The sequence below is a fragment of the Pan paniscus genome, chromosome 10 (assembly GCF_029289425.2).
Source record: "Pan paniscus chromosome 10, NHGRI_mPanPan1-v2.0_pri, whole genome shotgun sequence".
NCBI classification, from domain to species: domain Eukaryota; kingdom Metazoa; phylum Chordata; class Mammalia; order Primates; family Hominidae; genus Pan; species Pan paniscus.
The window spans coordinates 42656167-42681713 of record NC_073259.2 but is presented as its reverse complement, the minus strand read 5'-3'; the positions used below and the strand labels follow the sequence as shown (position 1 = coordinate 42681713).

Sequence of the window (25547 nt, the reverse complement as noted above, 5' to 3'; positions counted from 1 at the left end):
TGTTTCCTTCGGAGGAAAATCCAGGCAGCTGTCGAAATGTATAACGCACATGGTTATTTTTAGTTGAGAACTAGTCTACTTGTAAATGAACTTAAAATATAGCCAGATCCAAATTGTGGTGACATCTTCAAAGTATTGTGTTAAAAGGAGGAATGAATCATATGTTCCCTTTTTGTCTAATTGTAACACTTTTATTCAGTCTCTTCAACTAAGAGTCTTTGCTGGGATGGAAGATTTGGGCCGTGTGGTGCCTCAGGGAAGTTCTGGTTACAGAGAAAATGGCGAGTCTCTCAGAGAAGAAGCAAGACCAAGTCTGGCCCTGTCCTTGGTCATCTCAAAGCCATGCCGAAGCATTCAGTTATTCTTGGTGTGCATTGGAGGGCATCCAGCTATCCCCATACCAGCAGCCAGTCACCAGATGTGAATGTGGAAGCAGAAGACCACCTCCTGTTGGTTCTTCTCCTCTTCCTTCTTTTTCTCTTTAGAACGGCCACCATTGAAGACCTAGCTTCCCATTTTCCAGACGTTTTCTCTGAAATTCTCTGCTGGCCTGCCAAGCCATATGGATTCATTCTGCCACTGAGGAGTCCTTCAGTGAGGTCCCTCTTCCTAAAGGACAGAGTGGGGAGTAGGAGGGGAACAGAGAGGACATCCTCTCTGGCTCTCCAGTGCTCTTAGTGTCTACAGGCTCCTAGGCAGCCCTGGGCCTTGGTTTGATTACCTCCCCTGGGGGATGCTGGTCAGACCCAGAGGTTGTCAGGAGGTCAGCCACCAGGAAGATCCATGATCTGGGCATTGGCAGTGCCTGCCACCACAGCCAGGAAGATGCCTCTGACCTGGGTGCATCTCCATCACTCCTTAGCAGCAGCCTGCATAACTGGCAAGAATCTTGGATGATACAAGAGCCAAGAAGGGACATTTGAGTTGTGTCGCTTAGACAGGAAAGGGATCCAGGGAAAATCAACAGTAAGTGAGGATGAGCAGCGTCTCTTGGTTTTCATTGAGGACAGAGTAAGAGATTGAGTTTAGATTGCAACAGAAGGAATTAGTTTAGATACCAGGAAGGACTTCCTAGCCTGAAGATTTGTCATAGTGTCTGCTTTCTAGATATCTGGGAAAGATTTGATAATAGTTGTTTGTGAATAGAAAGGAGGATATGATGTTTTTATTGGCCATTTTGCGGGACTCTTCGACTTCTTGCTGCTGTCTCTTGAGGATACATTCCAATTCCATCCTGGCGAGATCCAAGTGCTTACGTACTGTCTCCTTAGCTGCCTTAGAGTAAACGATCATCAGTTCAATGGACCAAAATCACCTTCAGCCATGTGGTTTCTTCATCATCATGGATTTCTTTTGGTTGACAAACATTCTGGCTCTCAGATGCAAAAAGTCACACTGGGAAATGAACTGTAAGTGGTGAAATTAGTTTTGGTATTTAATTTAAAACTACATTTATAGTTTTTCTCTTCTCTTCTATGTTGCAATGAATGTAAAGTATTTGGGATCCAGTGCTTATAAACCTTTCCTTCCTTTGTGCACAGAATGTAACTAGCAAGCCCATTAGCACCCAGATAATTCTATCATGTTAGTTTCCCATCCTGGAAAATCTTTGTACAGTGGGAAGTTCCCTGATGTGTTTTTCTTTCTTAGGTGAAGGGTTGGCTATATCACTTTATTGAATTTTGCATTCCTTAGACTTTTAAAATATACTAATGTATTCTAGTCTTACTCTAAAGACCTTTGATGTTAAAGGAATCCTTCATTTATTTCATATTCCCTATCTCATAGGGCCACAATTATTTTAATACAGAGATGATTTTCAAAATATTTTAACAACTGGTACAGGACAGATGCCAACCACTCAGAAGGGATGCCTGCTGTAAACAAGCAGTATGTATGGTTGTACCAATGCCTATTGGCTGAACATTATGCTACTTTCAGATATTAAAATGGTGTTCCTTTGAATCGTGGGTATTGTTCCTGGTTTGTCTCATTTTTATCACAAGGCTGTTTTGGGCACAGCCTTAGCTTCCTTTCATATATATATGGTGCAGACAGGATAGGTCATGCTTCTTGGAACCTATATGGGCATTAAAATCTTCATGAGCCAAAGCTTCACATTTTAGCACTTTAGGATAACTGTAGTAATTGTACTCATTTACCTACCTAATTGGGAAGAATTAAAAGGCAGCCCATCTGGAGGATAAGCTTTCTTGCAGACTTTTCCCTTGTCCCTCTCTGGCTGCCTCCTTGAGCTTGCCACTTTTTCATCTTCATTGTTCCCTGAGAACATCTCCCCTTTCTTGCTCTATCTTGCCCCTCCCATCTTTTCCTGCCACCTCTGTGTGGGGAGGTTGATGACCATTTCACCTCTTTCCCTAGCCTCAGCACAGCTGTAAGGAGTGTATCAAAACTGGGTGAGAGTATCACTCAGAAAAATGCCTCCCCTAACACACGGATGTCTTGTGCTGCCTTGACTGCTTGAGGGGAGGAGCCTTCATTAACTCTGTGTAGTGCAGGTACAGGACCACCTGTGCACTTTAGGGTACTTCTCGAGCTAGACCCTCCTGGATCACTGCGCCTTAGGAATGTTAGCTACTTTTTAAAAAATATATAATTTGGTGCGTTGTTGGGGTGAACTCCATGGGGAAGATTGTGAGTGAAGATGGGAAGGAATTTGGGTGGTTTTGCCACGAGGTGATGGTTGGGGTTGGGCGAATGGGTTGGATGATCCTGGCTCTGTGGGTGTGGTGCTCGGTTGCCTCCGTACAGTTGCAGTTCACCTTTGTGCATGGTGGTTACCAGTCACTCTAGGGATTGTAGGTCCCAACAGTGGTTCCAGCAGCCTGCACAGCTGGTACGAGGACAGCTGGAGGAGGGTCTGATATCCCTGCAAGTGATGCAGGATAAAACTTCCCGGCCGGGCGTGATGGCTCCTGCCTGTAATCTCAGCACTTTGGGAGGCCAAGATGGGCGGATCACGAGGTCAGGAGATCGAGACCATCCTGGCTAACATGGTGAAACCCTGTCTCTACTAAAAATACAAAAAAATTAGCTGGGCATGGTGGCGGGCGCCTGTAGTCCCAGCTATTCAGGAGGCTGAGGCAGGAGAATGGCGTGAACGCGGGAGGCAGAGCTTGCAGTGAGCCGAGATCATGCCACTGCACTCCAGCCTGGGTGACAGAGCAAGACTCCATTTCAAAAAAAAAAAACAAAAAAAAAAACTTCCCAATAGGAGGTATTCCTTGATGGCTCTCGAATGCATGAATGATATATCAGTTTGAAGTTTCTCGACCTTTCCATCAAGGATCTTGAATTTTTTCTCAATTATGCTTGCTAATGTGTCAAAGGCCAAGTACACTGTATCAAACTTGCCGTCTATAAGATGCAAGATCAATCTAGTGTTTCAGCCAGTTCACTACTGACATCAGACTCAACTTTGTCCCCTCTCTTTCTTTTCATGCAAGAGACTTTAAGGGTAACCTCTTCAGTTGAAACTGTCTTGGAAGTGCAGCCCTCCTCCTGTGTGGCTAGAGAAAGAGATGGCACCAGGTTCTCTTAACGGCAAGTGCTCACGGGGCATGGGTGATTTTGTCTAGTCTGGTCCTTTTGGACGTGGTGATTTCCTGTCATCCTCGTGGTCTGACATTGCTTCTCACTGGATACTGGTTGTGGCCTTTGACTCATTAGCTGATTGTTGGATCTCTTTGTGAGGTTCGATTTTTTAAAAATCCATGGGTCCCTATGGACTGTCGCCTGTTGCAGATGATGGTGATTCTCTTCTTTTTTTTGTCTCCAATCGTTGCCTGGATGACTTCATGGGTCAGTCCACATGATTGCAGGATTTCCCATTGCTCATCTGTGAATGTTGATTGGCCAACCTGTCTGAGCTTTCAGCAGATGCATCCTTGAGCTTACTTTCAGGAATTCCTCCTGGAATTGGTTTTCCTTGGTGGTAATTTCTCATGGTGGAGCTTGTTTCTGAGGCATGGTACAGTGCTGCGGAGGCAAGGCAAGGCTGTCGTGGTGATTTTCACAGCATCTGGATGGCAAATTGCCTTCACGTAGGGAAACCACATGGGACTGATAGCTTTCTCAAGGGATCTCCAAGCATCTCTGAATTTGGGGATTTCATCAGTTACTCCTGGAATCAAAATGAGTGTGGAGTCATAATATACATATTTTTTGAGACAAAGTCTCACTCTGTCGCCCAGGCTGGAGTGCAGTGGTGCGATCTCATCTCACTGCAACCTCTGCCTCCTGGGTTCAAGTGATTCTCCTGCCTCAGCCTCCCAAGTAGCTAGGATTACAGGTGCGCACCACCATGCCCAGCTAATTTTTGTATTTTAGTAGAGACGAGGTTTCACTATGTTGGCCAGGCTGGTCTGAAACTCCTGGCCTCAGGTGATCCACCCACCTCAGCCTCCCAAAGTGCTGGGATTACAGGTATGAGCCACTGCCCCTGGCCTCAAAATCTTTAAGGAAGTTATTTATCGTCACAAGTGTTGTCATCTGTGACTCATGGGCCACTTGATGAACCTGAACCATTAGTGGTTGTCCAGATCCTCCAACTTTTTCAGACAGTATTCCAATCAGGGTTTTATGACACCAGGGTATCCCACCTTTTTTGCAACATAGGCAGAAACACCAAGCTGTGGGTAATTGATGTGCGTGTCACTGATTCCTGCAGCAGCTTTGAATGTATTAAATCTGTTTTCAACAGCCCTTGCATAGGTGTTATCTCTCAAATCTCTGTAAAGAGCACTAAGAGTATGTAGTGTTGCATGATATAATCCAAGCCTGTGGGCTGTGTCATCCGGGATTGTTGGAATTTTGCATGTGTCTGTTCCATAGCCCGCTGGTAACCAGCTTACAGACCTTCTGTCAGGTTGGCTTACATTATCATCAACAGGTTGCCGTAGTGATGATATGATGCTGGACACAATCATTGTGCACTTTGTTAATTTGGTATGGTGGTGCCACACATTATCACTGTACAGCATTAACAAGGCTGGAATATGGCCCTCTGCTGTAGGGGGCATGGCACCTGTGACTTGCACTGGAATAAGTAGGAGCCTTTCCCCAAAGGATATGGAGACTGATGTGTGCTCCATATCTTGAGGGGAGCTCTCTTGGTTTCCTTTGGCCGGGTTTGTTAGTTACTTTTGAAGGCCATGCCAACCCTTTTAGGCCATTAAATTTTTCTCAAACAATAGCCAGCCTCATTTCTGCTTCATCTCTGTGGTAGGAACCATTCCCTACTCTTACTCCCTCCTCTTGTCCAACTTCCACCAAACACTCAATCCGAGTCCTGGCTGCTTTCTTGCTTAGGTCTGTGGCTGGTAACTGTGGTGAAAGAGTCAAGGTGGGCAGTGTTTGGGGTAGGAAATGAGTAGAGGTGAAGCAGCAGCAGTGTGTGTGTGGGTGTGTGGGTGTGTGTGCATGCGTGTGCATTTGCATGTGTGTATGTTGACAAATGAGAGTGTAGCCATAAGATTTCATTGTTACTACTAGTCTTTGTGTACCTATCTGGAGGGACATTAAAAAAATATGGCCATTCTCCCATCTAGGGGGTTCCCATCTCAGACTTCTCTGATAAGAGTAATTTGAGAACAAATACAGATTCATCTATGGGAAAAGATGTTTAAACTCAGCATGAAGGAGAAACAAATTTAGGAGTGGAAAGCAAGGCAGGTAGTTAGGTGATTTCCATGACCACATTTGCTTGGGCCAGGGAAGTGGTGCACCTCTTTTATGACAATGGGAGATTTCAGAAACAGTTTGAGTGTTGGCAGACCAATGCCCTGATAAGCTTGTGGTATAGAGGTAGGAAGGGAGGGAGGCCAGAGATTAGATAAAATGATGGTGGGTGGGATCTTAGCTCTAAATGAAAAGAACTGGACTTACTAAGTGGGTGGATTACTTGCTAGCCATAACTTTTAGGGAAGGGTAGGTCTGGAGAGAAGGTGAAGACCAGCAGAAATATACTGTGAAATTGCCAAATATGTTTGGTTGCAGAAAACACAGCCTGGCTCTTTGTGGCTAGATGTGACTTCCAACTTCTGAAGACAGGATTGCCAAGAGATGTGATCTTTCCACATACAGCTCCTGTCCCCATCTCTTTATGTGTAGAGACCTGGATTTGGGGTAGTGGGGTAGTAAACCATATATTTCCAAAAGACAGTGTGAAGAGTCGTTTCTCTTTGTCTGGGATGTGATTGGCTTTTGTTTTTTGTTTTTTGTTTTTGAGACAGAGTCTCGCTCTGTCGCTTTGTCACCAGGCTGGAGTGCAATGGCACAATCTCAGCTCACTGCAACCTCCGCCTCCTGGCTTCAAGTGATTCTCCTGCCTCAGCCTCCCGAGTAGCTGGGACTATAGGCGCGCACCACCATGCCCAGCTAATTTTTGTATTTTTAGTAGAGACGGGATTTCACCATGTTGGCCAGGATGGTCTTGATCTCTTAACCTCATGATCCACCCACCTTGGCCTCCCAAAGTGCTGGGATTACAGGCTTGAGCTACTGCGCCCGGCCAGTGATTGGCTTTTAAATTAATCACAAATGTTTGATAAAATTCTGGTATGTGCTAAGTCCCAGGCTTGGTTGATATCTCAGACTATGATAGCTGTGACCTTCAAGAAATTTCTGGCTTGGGGAATCTGTAGTTTCTGGTTGTCCAAAAAAGATAGTTCTTAGTCCTACTTTATTTTCTACCCACTCAACTCTCCAGACTTCCCTCTTAGTAAAGGAATTCGTAATTCTCCCTGCATCTTCTCTGTTTATTTCAATGTCCGTGTTCTGAGTCTCAAGTTTTCCTGAAGCATAGGAGCAGGCTTGGCCCCAGAGCCCCTGGCTTTTTCAACGAGCATCAGAAATGCTATCAATATATTCTCTCTGTTGCTTTATCAGCTTCTCTAAATTTATTTTGTAAGGAAGTTAGCACCTCCTTCCAGGACTTTAAACAGTTGTCTTTGCCAATTTGTTCCTGGATTTTCCTTGAACTTCTCAGGTTTCCAAGCCACATCCTAGCAGGGCATCCAGGAGCCTTGCACTGAACCTCTCAGCTCTTTTGACTTTCTTCTGGTCATAGGTGTTGGGCCTCCCATTAGGTAGAAGTCCTTTGAGCAGACCCGAAATGGCCAAATGAGACATCATCCAAGTTCCTCCCTCCTTTACTGTCTCGGCTTTTTCAAGCACCCCTTTCACCTCTCTTTTCTGCCTTTTCCTCAGTCTGTCAAGTTCTTTGGAGGAAAGAAGTTCTTGGTCAGAGGTCCTAAAACCACCACCAGCTGGGGGTGCTGAGAATGGTGAGGAGTTGGACAGTCCCGGGGCTTTTTTGAAAGGGGTCTTTATGGTCATTTCCCCTGTTTAGGGTGAGGGACTAAGAATTCTCAAGCCTTCAGTTTCATCCATATTTCAATGTAAGCAGAAAAGCACATCTCAAAGCCAAATAGAAATGATTTTCTACTAAGCCTATCCTTTGTGATTCTTGGTTCCCTTGGTCTCTTAATATTAATTATAGAGAATGGGCAGTTGAGTCAGTTAACATCTTTTCATCAGAAAGGAGGGTAATATTCATAACCAAAAGAGATGTAAAGGAAGTATATTACTGCTTGAAGTGTGAAAAGAGGAAAGGAGTGTTATGTGAACCTTTTCAATAGGGAAATTCAGAAAATGGAATGATTCATTCATAGGCATAATTCTTTTAGGAGATTCTGTGCTCAAAGGGAAGGGAATGGTTTCTGATCCTTCTGAAGAGAAAAGGAATAGCATTTTTCTTAAACCTAACCCAGTTTCAGCATTGGAGAATACAGAACTTTTTCTTCTAGCTGATGGCATTAATATTTCTTGAGAGAGAGAACCCACCCATGGCACTTTTCTGAGCCCAGCAGAAATCAGCGGAGCTTGGGCTTCGCTTAGCAGGTTTGCAATTGACTTCAACATGCAGGCTTTTCACATGTGCAATAATGCTGGAAACAGAAGCACCAAACTGATTGTGCAATTACTCCTTTTGTAGAAGAGGCCAAAATCCTCCTCCTCCTTCCTTTCTCCTATATTCACTCCTCCAGGATCATAAAGCCTCCCTCTTGTTTATCTGTGTCTGTCTGTCTGATTGGTTAGATTTGGCTGCCCTTCCAAGCTAATGGTGTCAGGTGGAGAACAGAGCAACCTTCCCTCGGAAGGAGACAACTCGAGGTGCTGGTACATTTCCCTTGTTTTCTATGTTCTTCTTTCTAGTGGGTCTCATGTAGAGATAGAGATATTTTTTTGTTTTAGAGATTCCAAAGTATATATTTTTAGTGTAAGAAATGTACCCTCTCCACACTCCATGATGTAAATAGAACCAGGAATAAATGTGTCATTGTGATAATCCCATAGCAATTTATGGTAAGAACAAGACCCCTTTCCCTCACCACCAAGTCTCGTGGTCTGTGTCTGTGAACCAGGGCAGGTAATTGTGACACTGCATCTCATAGACCTCTGCCTGCCCAGATTTTTGTGTGCTCACCTCAATGGGTGAAAAATAAAGTCTGTGTAAACTGTTTGCACCTGTGGTGTTCTTTGAGTCCAAATGAAGGGGCTGAGCCAATGCTGACCAATTTCAGAGCATGTGAATGAGAGTGTGAAGATGGGGGAAAAAGGTGTGGTGACTGCTGAGAATGCCTAGGAGGGATGTGTGCATCTCCCTGGTGCAGAGCATGAAGGAGGCTGTCAGGACCTCTCTCATGGGATGGCTAAGCTTATGTTGGCGGAACAGGACAGCCTGAAAAGAAAGCTCATTCTGAAGATACAACAGGCTGATGAGAGTACTTGTTAATATTTAGGGACTCTGCTGCCTAGAAATTCAGATTTTAAAAATCTGTGGTCACGCCAGAGTTGGCTTTTTTGGGTGGGGGAGGCATGTTGTGTTTCTCTTCCTCTGATATCCCATTGTTGGAGACTTAGAGAAGAGGGGGAGAGGGAAGCAATGGAGGGAGAGTAGAGCGGCCAGTGAGGGGGTGAAAGGAAAGGGTGAGGGAGCCCAGCAGCAGCTTTACTGAGTGCCAAGGAAGGCACCCACTGAGAACGTCCTGAACATGTGGCACCATGTGGACATTTATTACACAGCCAGTGCCAGCACAGCCTGTGGCCTACAGACAGAGAGCTCACTAGTTCTGAGGCCTTTTGCTATCTTTTGGCTATTCTTTACCCCAACAGTACACACATCATACCCTTTGTCTCACAGAGAGACACGCTTAGATTGCATTGAGTAGAGTATGGGAAGGCTGCTCCTGCAGGAAACAGAGCCAGTTCTGATGCCTTGGACTGTGGAGGGGCTAGGGTACAAGTGCAGAGAGATGACATGTATCATTTTCACACTCAGGGTTGTTAAGGATTCCATTAATTGATATGAGAAAAGTGCTTACAACAGCACCTGGCTCATGGTAAGCACATAGTAAGCAATAAAAAATTTGGAGGTAGGTGATTCCTGGGTTGGTTAATTCAGCAATAATCCTATTAGGGCTCTGGTCAGCTTCTCTGCAGTTCTCTTGGGTTTTCCCCTCACAGTCACAAGATGGCTCCTGAAGCTCCAGGTGTCACATCTGCAGCATAACTTCCAAATGCAGGTAGGGTGAGAGGGTTTTCTAGCTTCCCCTATTCTCTCTCTAAAAAGGGGAAAATCTTTCCCAAAAGGCCACCTTCCTCCTATGTCATTGGTTATAACTGAATCACATACTCATCTCTAAGATGGGAAAAGGGAGATGGGATTATCATGTTTGGTTTGAACCCATTAGACGCATCCTGTGGGGTTGGGCCCATCTTCCATAACCATTTTGCTGCTGTAATACTTGTACAAAATCAGGGTTCTGTTAGCAAAGGATAGGCAGGAGTTGCGAGTGATTACATGTCCCAAAGTGACTGCCAGTGGACCCAGGAAAACCTGCACCACGGGGCCTCTGCAGAGCTGGAGCCCCAGTGTAGAGGGCCATGAACCTCAGCAGCAGGGATGCCAGGAGGCCAAGAAACTCCTCTGAAGGTCAGTGGGGAGATTTCTAACACATCAGTACCTGAGTCCCACTCTACACCAATTACATAGACTCTCTGGAGAGGAGCCAGGTGCCAATATCTGTGAAACCCTCTCCAGATGATTCTTTGCAGGCAGGGTTGAACGTCAGCTGCCATAATGCTTTTCCTCTGCCTTGACCAGGCTTTTCTGTGTCTGCTTCACTTCCAGCTCCCCACTCTGTAATACTCAGCTCTGCTACAATGTCAGTTTCTCCTGCCTAGATTATCACAGCCTTAACCACCTCCAGATTCTTTCCGCTTCAACCCCCACTCTTCACAGCTTCATTGCCTCTGTATTTCCAAAATCAGATTCCCAAGACTGAGAATGCAATTGTTCGTCATTTCTCAGCAGGCCACACTGTAGGTCCCTGGCCAGCCTATGGGTTGGGGCCTTTGGGTCTGAAGCCACCTTTGGGCCAACCAGGGAAGAGTGAGAGTGAAGTGATAAAGAATATGGCAGGTGAAGGGTGTTCCTTGTCAGGGTTGCAACGTCGTTTCCCCTAGAAGAAAACAAGGGCCAGAGAGACATAGTAATGATGTGTCTAGTTATCTTAGTGACGTCCAAAGGCTGTTCCCCGGTTACAGACCTGGCTACAGAATTACCCCTTTTACCTTTTGCTTGTGTTTAATTATAAGGACAAACAGGCACATACTTAGAAGAACAGCCTGCAAGTCACTGCGTTGCTCCCTCGACAGAGCACACTTACCATGGTCGCACTTGCTTGTGATGTCAGTGCTCACGGATAGAGGGAAGCATAGAGCTTCCCTGTCCAGAGGCTGAGGGCATGATTGAGGCCTTTAGCAAGAGACAGTGTATAATATATAACAAGCCAATCAGGAACAAACCTGCCTGAGTTCAAGTCCTAGCTCTGCCCCCATAGCTGTATGCCCTTGGGCTACTTGCTTCATCTGTGCCTCAGTTTTTTCACCTGCAAAATGGGAGTGATAGTACTATCTACTTTATAGGGTCAATAAGGAAGAGTCAGTGAATTCACAAGCATGCTAAGGCAGGCTCCCCTCCACGTGCCCTCTGAGCCTCCTCTGGTAGCAGCAGGTCTTCCCTCCTCTTGCCCTTCTGATGCTTGGATTTGCAGCTGTGTGGTGGAGTTGACCCCTAGAGTCCAGGGGAAAGGAGTCGTGGTCACTGTGACCTTTGTCTGTGTGGTTTATAGGTATTAACTCATAGGAAGAGAGACTTTGCTTGGGCTCCTAGTCTACACCATGTTCTCCAGCACAACTTCTACCTTTCATTTGGAGTTAGGGAATGTTTGCCTAGTTGTAAGATCATCAGTACTTTATTTGGCCATTGATCTTTGGTGTATATGGAGGGACTGGAGGGTGGGAGTGGAAATAGTGCTATGGTCAATACCCCTAAAGGGTAGTGACCATTTGTCTATTATTATTACCATAGTCCCCAAAGCCCCTCCACTCTCTCAGAAATTACACAATGCATTATCATCACCAGATTTCCCTAATAGCCACAGTAGGCAAGGAGGAAATGCCTTGGCCTTCACTACCCAGGCTAAACAGTAGTAAAACAGTTTTCTAGTAACTTTCAGCTGTGGGATTCCAGCACTAGTTTTGAGTCATAGGGGACTCCATGTCTAGTTTTAACAGTTTCATCATCACAGTCATCGTCATCAAAGGCCTGCTTTGGGCATTTCATAACCTACCATGCGGGGTTGAAGCACTTCACTGAGAGAATCACTGGCAGTAGTGGACAGCACCTGGTGTGTGTGTGTGTGTGTGTGTGTGTGTGTGAGATAAGCATGTCACAAATACATTCTCTGATCTAATCCTCACCACACACACAATGGGCACTATTCCTTCTACAGATGAGGAAACTGAAGCTCAAAAAGGTAAATAAGTTACTGAAGTTCACATAACTGGTAAGTGGCAGAGCCCAGGGTGAAGTCATGTTTGTCTGGAATCTGTGCTCTCGGCTTCCCCTCTCTACTGACTCCATTAAGGGGTCTGACTATGGGATCGTGACTATGAGGGCTGCCTCTAAAACACATACCTGATATGTAAATTAAAGGACATACTGAAAAATAAAACAGTAGAGAAATGTGAAATTAGAGAACATACTATTACATCACTTGTAAATAGCAAGAGAAGTTGAGAAAGTGAATAAAAATTCAAATGCTTCTTCTGGAACAATTCAACAAATTCACATTCTAGAATTTGTTCCAGAAAGTATTCATAGGATATGGCAGATATGCAACTTTTTTTTTTTAATGAATGAGCAAAGAAAGTCGTCCCTGCTCCTGAGCAATCCTGGAAAAGTTTTCCCAGGAAGAACACAGGACTCATTAAGATGTGAAGAACTCAAGCACTGATCAAATATTTTGGTAATTTAAATAAATAATTGCCACATCATAATTTATTGCATCAATTTCCCTACCTTGTGTTCAGGGGAGCCATGGTTTCAGTCTACCTGACAGTGGTCAGACCCCACAGAAAGCACTATGGTCTGTTCAGAGGCTGCTGGAAAAACAGAGAAACCCAAAGCTTGTCCTGAGGAGGACCTGTTGAAGGAAATGGCGAAGAGACTCAGGGAGTACTGGCAGCTGGGTTTATCTCATCATTGTCCTCAAAATTCGTGCTTGAGGACATGAGTTTTGAAGGGCATGGAGGTGAAATGAGTTCTCTGAAGATCTACAACTGGACTCACATAAAAAACGAGACTATATATGCAAAGCACAGTGGTGAGGCCTGTGGGTTTTGTAGCATCAGGGAGGGGACTCTTTCAGAGACAGGGAGGCCTTCAAAGAGAAGACAGGGTTGGAGAAGGAAAAGAAGTTATAGATTGGGTCCCACAGGCAGGATGACCATGGATTCACTGGTTTGCTTGCAATTAAGGGTTTTGTAAAAGGAAGCAAGTGTGCTTAAAATAGGAGACCCAGGAAAGAAGACCTTAAATGCCAGGTTATGAGGTGGGGACTATCCTGTAAGCTCTAAGGCACCATCAGATGGGAGATGTGTGCTCATTGGCATTTTAGAAAAATTCATCTTGTAGCAGTGAGGGAGAAGAATTGGAAAAGGGAAAAACTGGATGTAGCTAGGCCACGGCAGGGCAATGGTGATGGAGAGGAAGAGGGAAGATAAGGACACAAATGAAGAAACAACAGACTTGGAACCCATGAGTGACTGGCCGTGGAGGAAGCGCAGGTGCAGTAAAACAGCACCCTGATGTCATGCGTCTGAGAGAAAAGCTGTCATGTGAAATAAAGATTAAGCTCATTTGACAGAGCTCTAGAGGATGTAACCAAGACCAACTTATCTTCTGGGAGGCAGATTTGGGCTCAGTGTGAGGAACTCACAGCTAATGCTGTCCAAGAATGGAATTGGCTGCCCTGGTACCAGCAAGTTCCCAGGGTTGAGGATGCCAGGAAGCTGCAGGTGTGGGAGGATGGACTTGAGGGCCCGTGACTTCAAGACAGGGACAGAGAGGGCGCTGCAGACAGACACCGCCTGGGAGCAGGATGAGAGATGGGAGGGTGGTGACGAAGGAGTGGGTGGGGAACAGATGTCTGCGTTAGGAGGAGGGAGCAGACGGGTGCGGGGAAGAAAGCATGGGTGGGATGAGGCTGTCTGCAGCTGAGGCCCAGCAGGTGGATGAGGGCCTCAGCACTTGGAGTCCCCACTGCTCGGAGGCTGGATCTTTGAGTGACATGGGACCCAGGTTTCATGGGTCTAGGTTAAAAACAGAGTTTCATAAGAACACAGGAAAGTATTTTCATGACTGTCCCACCTCCAGCTGCCACTGTAGGACTTCCAGACCCTCTTAAAAGTCCCTAGGGCGGAATGTCTGACCTCAATGGCAACCTCCCCATTCCAGGCTCCAGTTCCAGCTCTCTGTGTCATCCCCACCGCTTAGCAAGACCCGTGCTGCCACTGGCTCCACCGCCCACTGCCCACATGTGCCACGCCACCCTGCACTGGGCCAACACCCCTGTGTGCGGATGGCATTGGCTCATGGGGGGCCTCAGTGCAGCAGTGCCAAGCTATTTTCCCTGATCTAGGAGTGAAGAGCCTTTCCCCTCCCCCACATTGAGGCACCCTCTGCCAACGGATTCCCACAGCTAAGTTGTCAAGATTTCTCCAATGGGTCAAAGGGAGACAGTTCATTGCAAGGTGGCCATTGCCTGGAAGGCCCAGGTCCCACAAAGAGGATGGAGTAGGTTGACCCTTACTGCTAATTCTCCACCCAGGTCCAATCAGATGTGGCCAGTGTCAGAGTCAGGCAGATGGCAGAGGCTGTGAGTGAGGGCTGCTTTTAGATGGAGACGTGGGTAGGACTGGCAATGAGTGTCATCTCTAATACGCTTTGAGTGCTCAAGATGTGCCAAACGCTGTACTTCAAGTGCGTAATTCATCTAACTCTCGCAACAGTAGGCATTGTGATTCCTTCTTTACAGGTGTGGAAACTGAGGTTAAGAACAGTTAAGTATTTGTATGATGTACAGCCAGTAGATGGCAGAGCTAAGATTCCAACCTAGGTCTTTCTGAGTCCAAAGCACATTTGTGCTCATACATCACTGTTATAACCACACTGGTTCAGCTGGTCTAGTTTTCTAGGCCCAGAAGACCACTTTGAGAGCTGAGTATTTGGTTTGGCCATATCTACACTGACTCGTCTATTGAATCAACAAATAATGATGGAGCACGTGCTCTGTGCCAGCCCCCGTCCCTGATGCTCAGGCCACAGTGGTGAACAACTCAGGAGTTTCCAGCCCAGAAAGGAGCAACAGAAATAAGTACATTACAGTGAGGAGGAGGCTGGTCTCACCAATACACAGTGCAGAAAACCTTTGTAAGGGAACCCTAGGCTGATGGTTGTCACATGGCCCTGGCTGGGGCAAGTCAAGAGACACAGTTCTGGTTCTGGTCCTCACTCTGCTCATTACTAGCTTCAGTTTCCTTCTCTGGACTCCAGTTTCCTTATGAGGGGACAGACTGAGATGGTTTCTAAGCTGTCTTCCAATATTCCCTGACTGAGATGGTTTCTAAGCTGTCTTCCAATATTCCCTGACAGATGTTTTCTAAGCTGTCTTCCAATATTCCCTGACTGAGATGGTTTCTAAGCTGTCTTCCAATATTCCCTGACTGAGATGGTTTCTAAGCTGTCTTCCAACATTCCCTGAGTCTATAATGAGGGCAGGAATTGCTTGGCAGGATCCACCCTGGGCCTTAGGTGTGATGAGTCAGGAGCCACAGAGGTGTGACGAGGATGGAAGATTGGACAGATGTGAGTCCAGGGAACCATGCTCAGGACCAGAGACATCCAGGAGGGTCCAGGCAAGCTGAAGTCTGGGGTCCAGCAGGTGAGAGCTGGAGGCAGCAGCATCAGGAGGAAGAAGCCCCTCATAGGACCTAAACCCTCAGGGACCCTATTAGGGCGGGCTGGTACACATGTCCCTGAGTGGTCGCCTGGCTCTGGCGTATTGCTGTTGATGAAGGTCCAAAGTAAAGGGTTCACACAGTCTTCAGTCCCTTGCCTGAAAGGGACAGCTCCATTCATCTTATCACTCGGTCACAGACACAGCTTTGTGTGTCCTTTAATGAGTTATTGGAAAAATCTAACCAGAGGCCATCTGCATTATGTTACTGCAGAGATAAGTCACACCCTCAGACAACACTGTGACCTTGCAGATCAAATCCCTGGAACCAGAGTCTTCATCCCACGGGCAAAGTCCCAACCAGGAAGGTGGAAATGCAAACCCTTAGAGGAAGAAGAGGAGAGGCCTGTCTAGGCCTCCCGATCAGCCTTTCATTGTCTCCATGACAAATATCTCACTGCCGATATCTCACTATGGTTATCTCACCAACTGCTTTGAAGAGGCAATGGAAGAAATCAAGCACCTGCCTCTGGGTCCCATACGTCCCACTGTCTACTCCAACACGGCCCCTTCCTATATCTTCAACTACTGGTTCCTCCCATCCATCTCTCCCCTTGCACAGGATAAACATACCAAGAGGTGTTACATGTCAGGGAATGCTCAGGGGCCTCATTCTCTTTGTCAAGCCCCAGCTCCAGATCTCCCCCAGTTCCCGCTGACATTGACCCCCACAGTGCATGCCCAGCAAGTCTGCCAGCTTCTTTTTTCTTCTGCCCATTGCTCCTGTCCTCCCCAGAGGATTGGAATTGGATGAGGTACATGGATGCTGTTGGGCTAGACATAGTTTCAAATAAAATATACCTTTGTGGAGCACTATATAGTAGGTATAATTACTTTACAGATGAAGACACTGAGTCTCAGAGAGGCTAAGTAACTTTCTGAAGGTCACACAGTTATTAAGCAGCAGATCTCCTTCAAAGCTCTTTTTTCTTTCCACCACATTTGTTTTTTATTTATTTTTTAGCTGGAGTCTTGCTCTGTCACCCAGGCTGGAGTGCAGTGGCACGATCTCGGCTCACTGCAACCTCCGCCTCCCGGGTTCAAGCGATTCTCCTGCCTCAGCCTCCCGAGTAGCTGGGATTACAGGTCCTTGCCACCACGCCTGGCTAATTTTTATATTTTTAGGGTTTCACTGTGTTGGCCAGGCTGCTCTCAAACTCCTGACCTCAAGTGATCTGCCTGCCTTGGCCTCCCAAAGTGCTGGGATTACAGGCATGAGCCACCGCACCTGGCCTCTACCACATTTATTTATCCCCCAGAGCCTCCTGCCCCACCAGCCAAGGAGATTTTGTCTAGCTTCAATTTCTGTATCTTGTATTAGGAAAATAAGTAAACTTTTTATCATTCAAGTGTACAATTATTATTATTACTATTTTATTTTATTTTTTGAGACAGAGCTTCACTCTGTCACCCAGGCTGGAGTGCAGTGCTGCGATCTCGACTCACTGCAACCTCTGCCTCTTGGGTTCAAGCGATCCTCCTTCCTCAGCCTCCTGAGTAGCTGGGATTACAGGTGTGTGCTCCTGCGCCCAGCTAATTTTTGTATTTTTAGTAGAGATGGGGTTTCGCCATGCGTTGGCCAGGCTAATCTTGAACTCCTGACCCCAGGTGATCCACCCTCTTTGGCTTCCCAAAGTGCTGGGATTACAGACGTGAGCCACTGTGCCCGGCCACAATTATTTTATCATATAACTATGCTTTTCCCACTCGATTCTGTTCTTTCACCGCCACCCCCTCCCAGAGAGGCTGCTGTGAGCATTCACAGGAAGAGATTCTCGCCACCCCCACCCCAGCTCCTGAGGGCCATGAGCTGCCTTGAAGTGGTGTGATTCCACTTGGGTAGGAGCCAAGATTCCCCTGTACTCAGCCAGAAGAGCACATCCAGAAAGAAAGGTGTCTGCCAGTGCCTTCCATAGGGAGCACACACGCAGCTTTCAACTGTAACCACAGTCACAGCACAAGAGAGCAGAGCTTCCAGGGGCCCTCGCATGGAACGCAGGAGCTCATCCTTCCTGTCTCCTTAGCCTGAGCTATCTGGGTCAGAAAGCACCCACGTTCGCCAGAAAGCAGGTTCTCTTCCATTCAATTTGGCCAGAACCAGAGGGGAGATAAGGCCTGGCTTCTTTCTTCATGGCAGCCTTTCTGTGTGCAGCCTCTTATCTGACCCTTGAAACTGAGGGCAATTATTGTTATTTCCTTTCTAGAGATAAGAACATTCAGGGCCAAAAGACCAGTGAATGCTGTCCCTGCTGTCCCTCGATGCCTCCTGTTTAGATGTGATCATTTTCTCACCATTTCCTTTCCAAGTGGACATTTACCTGCAATTTGTTAAATGGGCCAATTTTTTAAAAAATCATAAGAACGAAGTACAGAACTATTGTCCAATATGCTATCCACTAGCGACATGTGGCTGTTTAAAATAAAATTTTAAAGAATTTCATTTCTGCCACATTTCAGGTGCTCCATAGCCACGTGTGGCTAATGGCTGGTGGATTGGATGGCACAGGTGACAACATTTCCGCCATTGCAGGAAGTTCTAATTGACAGCACTGTAAATACTTAGAAGGTACAGAAAATTATAAAGTTAAATACAACTATAAAGATATTCATTTTCGTATTGCTGTGGTAAGAAAATTACCACAACCTTAGTGACTGCAAAAAATGCACATTTATTTATTTATTTATTTTATTTTTTTTGAGACGGAGTCTTGCTCTGTCACCAGATTGGAGTGCAGTGGTGCGATCTCGGCTCGCTGCAACCTCTGCCTCCCGGGTTCACGCCATTCTCCTGCCTCAGCCTCCCCAGTAGCTGGGATTACAGGCACCCGGCACCACGCCCAGCTAATTTTTGTATTTTTAGTAGAGAAGGAGTTTCACCATGTTGGCCAGGCTGGTCTCGATCTCTTGACCTTATGATCCGCCCGCCTTGGCCTCCTAAAGTATTGGGATTACAGGCGTGAGCCACCGTGCCCGGCCTACATTTATTATCTCATTGTTTCCTTGGATCGGGAGCCTGGGCGTGGCTCAACAGGGTCCTCTACTCAGGGTCTCTCAGGGGCTGCAGTCAAGGTGTCGGCTGCGGCTTCTGTCTCGTCTGAAGCTGGAGGTCCTTTTCTAAGATCCTGGAAGTTGTTGGGAGAATTCAGATCCTTGTGGCTGTGGGCTGAGGCCCTCCCCTCTCAGAGACCACTGGTCTCTATGGCCGTGTCATGTCATGGCTGATAGCTTCTGGAGGCCCAGAATCCAGTCACAGGTTTTCTAAATTTCGAAATATTTCTCGAAGTTCTTACTTCTCTTAAAGCGCACCTGTACTATGCTCAAACAGCAGGTAAGCCTGGGCACGGTGGCTCACGCCTGTAATCCTAGCACTTTGGGAGGCCAAGACGGGCGGATCACTTGAGGCCAGAAGTTCAAAACCAACCCGGCCAACATGGGGAAACCCCGTCTCCACTGAAAATCCAAAAATTAGCCGGGCATGGTGGTGGGCACCTGTAATCACAAGTACTCCAGAGGCTGAGGCAGGAGAATTGCTTGAACCTGGGAGGCAGCGGTTGCAGTGAGCCGAGATCGCACCACTGCACTCCAGCCTGGGCAACAGAGCGGGACCCTGTCTCAAAACAAACAAACAACAAAACAGCAGGTAAACCCCTTCTAGAGAGTACCTCTTATTCCTGGACCCTTTCTTCAAGAACTCACATGATTGGGTCAGGCCTACTAAGATAATCTCCCTTGTGATTAACTTAGAGTCAACAGACTGAGGGCAGTAATTACACCAGAGAAATCTCCTCACCTTTGCTATATAACGTTCATAATCACAGAGTGGCGTCCCATCGCCCTTGCCGCAGCCTGTTGGCTGCATCTTACAGGTTCCACCCACACGCGAAGGGAGGGAGTGTACAAAGGTGTGGGCACCAAAGGATGGAACCACAGAGGCCTTCTGAGCTGTCCGCCTAACAATCAGGTTTAACAGTATGAAAAGAAGACAATAGAAATCCGTGATTCTACCATTGAAGGAAACCACATTTTGATACATTTCTTTCTAGTCATTTTCTGAGCATATTTCTGTTTACATTATTACAACCATGCTGTATGTAACACTTGAATTGATTTTTTCAGCTTTATTAAGCTATAATCATCAAAAATCATATAAAGTGAACAACTCGATGTTTTGGTATATGTATACAGTGTGAAATGATCACCACACCAAGCTAATTAATATATCCACCACCTCATATAATTATCTTAATTTTTTTGTGGTAGGAATCTGGATTTTTTTGGCCACTATCATGTCATCAAAAAGTCATTATAAACATCATTATTAATAACTGGATAACATCAAGGGATACACAACGACTGATTGAACCAATTCCCTATTGTTGGACATCTGTGCTATTTCTAATTGATTGCCTGTTACCAAGATTGTGACAAACATCTTTGTAAGTAAAGGTTTTGCTGTCACATCATTTCTTTAGAATAGATTCTGTAATGGTAACTGTTTGTTTAAAGGATATGCCGATTTGTAAAGCTCTTGATACTACTCTTCAGCTAACTGCTTTCCCCAACAGAACCAACGGATTCTCCTCCTGCAGGGAATGGGCGTGCCGTTTTGCTGCAGCAGGAGATGGTTTGGACTGCATGGGTTTTGGTTGAGTAGAGATGATCAAGCATCCCTGAGCAGTCTCTCCAGCTCCCCACCAGACTGAGGCCCCTCATTGTCCCCCCAAACCCCCAAAACCAGGTAGGAGTAGCCCAGATTCTTTATCAGCCACCAGGACTTGAACAAAACCTTTACAGAGAAGTACAGACTTTCCCCAGGCCAGAAAAAACAACAGATGCCGAGCTGGGCTAGGGCCTCCTCCAGGCACCTCAACATTGAGAAAAGAAAGAGTGGGTTCCTACTATCAGGGGTTTACCTGCTGTTTGAGAATAGTACAAGTGCACTTCAAGACAAATAGGAACTTCAATAAATATTACGAAATTTAGAAAACCTGGCCAGGCATGGCAGCTCATGCCTGTAGAATCCCAGCACTTTGAGAGATTGAAGTGGGAGGATCGCTTGAGCCCAGGAGTTCAAGACCAGCCTGGGCAACATAGCAAAACCCCATCTCTACCAAAAAAATTTAAAAATTAGCTGAGCATGGTGGCACACACCTGTAGTCCCAGCTACTCAGGAGGCTGAGGCAGGAGGATTGCTTGAGCCCAGGAATTTGAGGCTGCAGTGAGCTATGATTGTGCCACGGCACTCCAGCCTAGGTGACAGAACATGACCCTGTCTCCAAAACAAAACAAAACAAAACAAAAAACAAAGAAAACCTGCCCCTGGATTCTGGGGAATTGCTACATTTTTCAGGGAAAACTCGCCCACACATATCACTAGTTTATTTGAGGGCAACCTCCCTCTTCCCTCTTGAGGTTGGCATCATGGAGAAGAGAGATTTTCTGTCTCAATACTGAGCATGCTGAGGACTCCCTTTCAGCTTCAGCTACACAGATGAGGGGCAAATTCAATGCCTGCCCAGCAACCACTGGTGAGCCTTCTGGGGGGCCCAAACTCCACTTCCATCTGACCATGATCTCAGCTCCTCATCCCAGCTCTGCCACTCACTAGCTGCATGACCCACCCTGGGTAAGACACTTCCGCACTTTTCGTATCAGTTTCCTTCTCTATAAAAAGCAGGAAATGAAGGTCACTTCATTTTATCCCTGTCATTTTATGATATATTTGAAATCACTTTGCTACAATGCAATGTATGTATTGAGTGTTTAACGTTTATTTTATGGTGCATAAATATCATCCCAGTGGCATTCACAGAGACTGGGCCTCTGTGTTTAATCCACAAGCATTTCTTGGGTATGAGCAGAGCTGTTGCTGAGCTGAGATACAGAAATGATGCAGAGGAACATAATCTGAGGTGCTGGCTCTGCTGAGGGAGTCTCAGGGACTCTGGGACCTCTTGATCTGCCCTTGGGTGTTTTCCTCTTGAATTCCTGTTTCTGTCCTTACTACTGCCCTCGCCTGCTTTTCAGACTTCAGACTGATCTGTCACTGGCTCATCGAGTACCTGAGCTGAGCATCAGTATACCCTGGGGAAAGTCAGGCTTCAGTGAAAGCAAAGCTCCAGAAGTGTTAGCAGGAAAGCTCAAGAACATAGGGGAGTGTGCTCACAAAAGACAGGGCACTCCTGAGGACACAAGGCAAAGGAGGGCATGAGCCTGGGATGGGATGGGCATATGAGAGTAAGAAAGCACGAGAACCAGGAGAGGTTCTGAGGGCATGGTGACATCTGCTGCTCTCCCCAGGACACACAGCCCGCAGAGCATCAGGAATGTGCCAGGAGCTACAGGCAGGGGTTTGGCATGGTGGTGAGCTAATATCTGCAGAATGCTGGGAATGGCATCCGGCACATAGTAGGTGCCATGTAAGTATTTGATACATAAATATGGATAGAGCATTAAGGTTTTTCCTGGCTGCCCTTTATCTTGGAAGGCGGCCTTGCTCCAAGCAAATCTCCAGTGCCTCAGACAAGCCACAGGAATCTCCCAGGATCTTCTTGCTGAAGGTTCAAAGGGCAGAGCTAATGACAGGGAAGAGCCTTTCTCTCCCTCACCTTCATCATCTCCACTCCACAGTCATCTCTTCTTCCTGCTTGCCCTCAGAGTGGGTTGTTATCTCCAAGGAATCCTTCATATGCCAAAGTCCAAGAACTGACCTGTAACTAGACTAGACTAAACTTCCTGAGACACGGACCATGTCTGCCATGTCCATTTTTGCATTCCCCATAAAGCACCATATCTAGCACACAGTACGTGCTCATTAACCCTGTGAAATGAATATATGACCCAACCCTGAGGTAAGTTAGCCTGCAAGTATAACCTAATTAGGCACAATAATATCTGGGGAGAAGTCAGACCAATACCAACCACATAGATTAATTACAGAACAGTCTCAGTTGGGGCCATGTTGAGAATCTGCTTACTGGTGTCTGCGCAGGAAAGGGTTAACGCAGCAGGTATGGGTTGCTCAAACCTTGCACATTCCAAAGAAAGGCCTGTCTTCAGGACTGGGCCCTTGACTGGCTCCTGGGAGGTGACCTTTGAGCCCTTGGAAGATCCTGCCTGGTTGACTTTTTTTCTATGCCCCAGGCCTTAGGCCACATTATCAGTCTGACCAGTTTGTGCTAATAAAGTGATTTATGGTGAATGTCTGGTTTTGTATGCCTAAGGCCCTGCCTGGGCTGTGCACCAACAGTTTGACCTCTCAGTAGCGTGGGGAACTAGAGACTGAGTGGCTAAAATAAGTCATGTGGGTACTGCCACCACATAAAACCCCTGGACAACAAGGCTCATCCCTGGTTGGTAATATTTTGCACGTGTTGTCATGCATAGTTTTTGGGGGAATTAACTGCATTCCCGTCAGGCCCACTGGGAGAGGACACCTAGAAGGTTGAGCCTGATTGCCTCATTTCTCCTGGACATCACCACCTACTTTGTCCCTTTGCTGATGTTCATCTGTATCCTTTCTCTGTAATGAACCATAACTGTGAGTATATCAGCTTTTCGGAGTCCTGTGAGTCCTGCCAGTAAGTCATTGAATCTGAGGGGGGTCTCAGGGCACAGATAATGCAGTGTCTGTTATCAAAGAAGTTTAGAAGTGGATAATTTGTAATGATCTTTGTCTTCAGTTACTCTGATGCCTCTCCACACAATTACTTCATTCATTCATGCAACACATGTTTTTGAACACCAACCATGTGTGGATACTGCATTCCAGGCACTGGGACATAGCAGTCAGCCAGACAAAGATCCCTGCCCTCATGGAGCTCATGTTCTAATGGGGGAAGGTGAGAGACTTAGCGATACACATAATGAAAAAGGTGATAATGCTATGGTAGGAAGAAGTAGAATAGGTACAGGGGATCAGGAGCACTGGGGCGGGGGTGGGGCTCCTTGAGAAGGTGAGATGTGGCTTGACAAAGGTGAAAGTGTGCCATGGGGGTTCCTGAAAGTTCTCTGGAGGACTCATTTGCCCCTTGAGTGCTTGGGCCATGGCTCTCATTCTTTAATGAGCACCAGAATTACTTAGGAAGTTTGTGAAAGAGGCTGATTTCCAGACCCCTTTTGTGTATGTGCGGTGGGATGGGGGCTGGCGGGGAAGTTAAGATTATAAAACGCACTTGCCGTGAGCCTGATGCTGGAGGTCCAGGAACTGCACTTAGAGACCCACTCCATCAGGCAGGCCTGGGCAAGGAATGAGAAACAGCCCTTGCTCTCGGAGAGCTCCCACTTGAGTGGTAACAGAAGGGAGAGCTGGGTAAAACATAGTGCCTGTCAGAGCATCTCTCTGCCATTAATGCATCCATGGGGAACGTCAATGCCTGAACTGACAATTAGCTGAGGGTGGAGAACTCTGAAGGGATGCATTTTGAGGAGCTGGGGTAGAAGGGATTAGGGGACAGAGGTGAGGACTCCTGCAATAAAAATACAGGTTCCCCAGAGCAAGACCAGAGGTGCTGAGAGACCAGAAATGATCTCTTCTGAAAAGACAAGAGGGCTTGGAATCTTCCTGGGTTTCCCCAGTGGTAGTTCTGTCTGCAAGACAAAGTCTTTGGTCATGGGGAGACTGGATAAATAGAAGGGGCCTTGGAGAGAGTAGCAAAGGCGGTCGGAGCCGCACCCAGCTGTCCTCAGATCCTCTTTCCAGCTGTGTATGTTCACTGTCGATGGCTCATATCAACACCTGTCTTCAGACGACAAAGCACGGGCTCCTGGGGCTAAGTCACCCAGATGCACCAAGAACTGGAAGGGGCTGCCAGTTGACGTCCCCCTGGGGCAGCCGTGGTCAGCCATTGATGGGTGCAGCAGTACAAAGCCCTGTTCCTTTGCCCTGAGGGAGGGCAAACTCTGTGCTGCAAGGCACGCCCCTGGAGCTCCCTCAGGCATCAGGCTGAGGCTGGGACTTCACCCCAAATCAGACACTTGCCTGGCATTTACTCTTTCCCTATTCTACTGTCCCCACTTCTTTATAATATTTTCTTGGGAATATTTCCTTAGTAAACCACTTGAGCATGAATTATTGTCTCATCTGACCTTAGACAGAGAAATACTTTAAGCACCAAAGCAACCCATACCTCGGCTCCCAGTTCCTTAGGGAGAGTGGGGAATAAACTCCCATGGCAACCCAGAAAGGCAGTCCTCTCCCCTTCCCCAGGCTGGACTGCCCAAACCTGCCCGGCCTGACTGCTCTAGAAAGGGCACCTTAGTGTCCATGGAGAGGTGGCACCAGGGCAGGTGGCACCAGGTTTCAGTTACCGCCCCTTCTTAGTAAACCCAGAAAGCCGTCTAGACAGTTCTGGGCACGCAAAGCCCCACTCAAGACTGGGCTGAAGAATCGGACTCTCCTTCCCGTCTTTGCTATGCCTGCCCTCTGCTGGAGGAACTCATGAACAGCAGCTGGTTAGAAGGGAAGGAGTGAGCCAGAAGCACCAGGGCTCCAAACCCCACCCATCCTTTAGGGTCCAACTCAAATGTCGCTTCCTCCAGGTAACCTCCTCTGATTCCCGCAGCTGAAAGCAAGCTCTCTGCTGTAAGCCCCCACGCCCTTCCTCTACGCGTCCCTAATGGTGCCGTCTACCTTCTGTCCTGGTTATGCATTACATGTTACCTCCTCAGCTCATCTGTGAGCTCCCAGGGGAAGAGGATTTTTTTGTTGCTGGAATTTACTCCCAAAGGATTTTGCACCTCCCTAGAAATATCTCCCACAACTAAGCCCTAAATTCACATCATTAAAGAGAGCCTTTTGAATTCAAGTGTTGTATCTCTAAAAAGGCCCAATTAAAATGTAACTATGAAAAGACATAACCAAGTTGCCTGGACTGTGAGTCATTAAACATTTAGGACATTAGCACATTAATAGAGCTCAGAGTGCCGAGAGCCGAGGTGCTATCAGAAATGTTTTGGGTGCCAAAGAAAGATGAGAAAAGGAAGAAGGGTAAAGAATAAAAGAGGAAAAAGTTGAGCATGAGGAACTTCTGAAGAGAGTTGACTGGATAAAGCTGGGGAGGGGCTGGGGGGTTGGAGGGAGGCAGGAGGGTAATAAAG

General features: G+C 46.7%; 1 protein-coding gene across 2 annotated transcripts in view; it reads left to right on the top strand.

Moving 5' to 3' along the window:
- SLC4A8 (solute carrier family 4 member 8) overlaps positions 1 to 8545 on the top strand; it is a 121812-nt gene extending 113267 nt beyond the window's left edge. For both annotated transcript variants that reach the window (XM_063593058.1, XM_003810796.4), the window contains exon 25: positions 200 to 8545. In XM_063593058.1, the coding sequence (XP_063449128.1) occupies positions 200 to 212 (13 nt within the window). In that variant the 3' untranslated portion in view covers positions 213 to 8545. The remainder of the gene's footprint in view (positions 1 to 199) is intronic.
- Positions 8546 to 25547: the final 17002 nt, after the last annotated feature.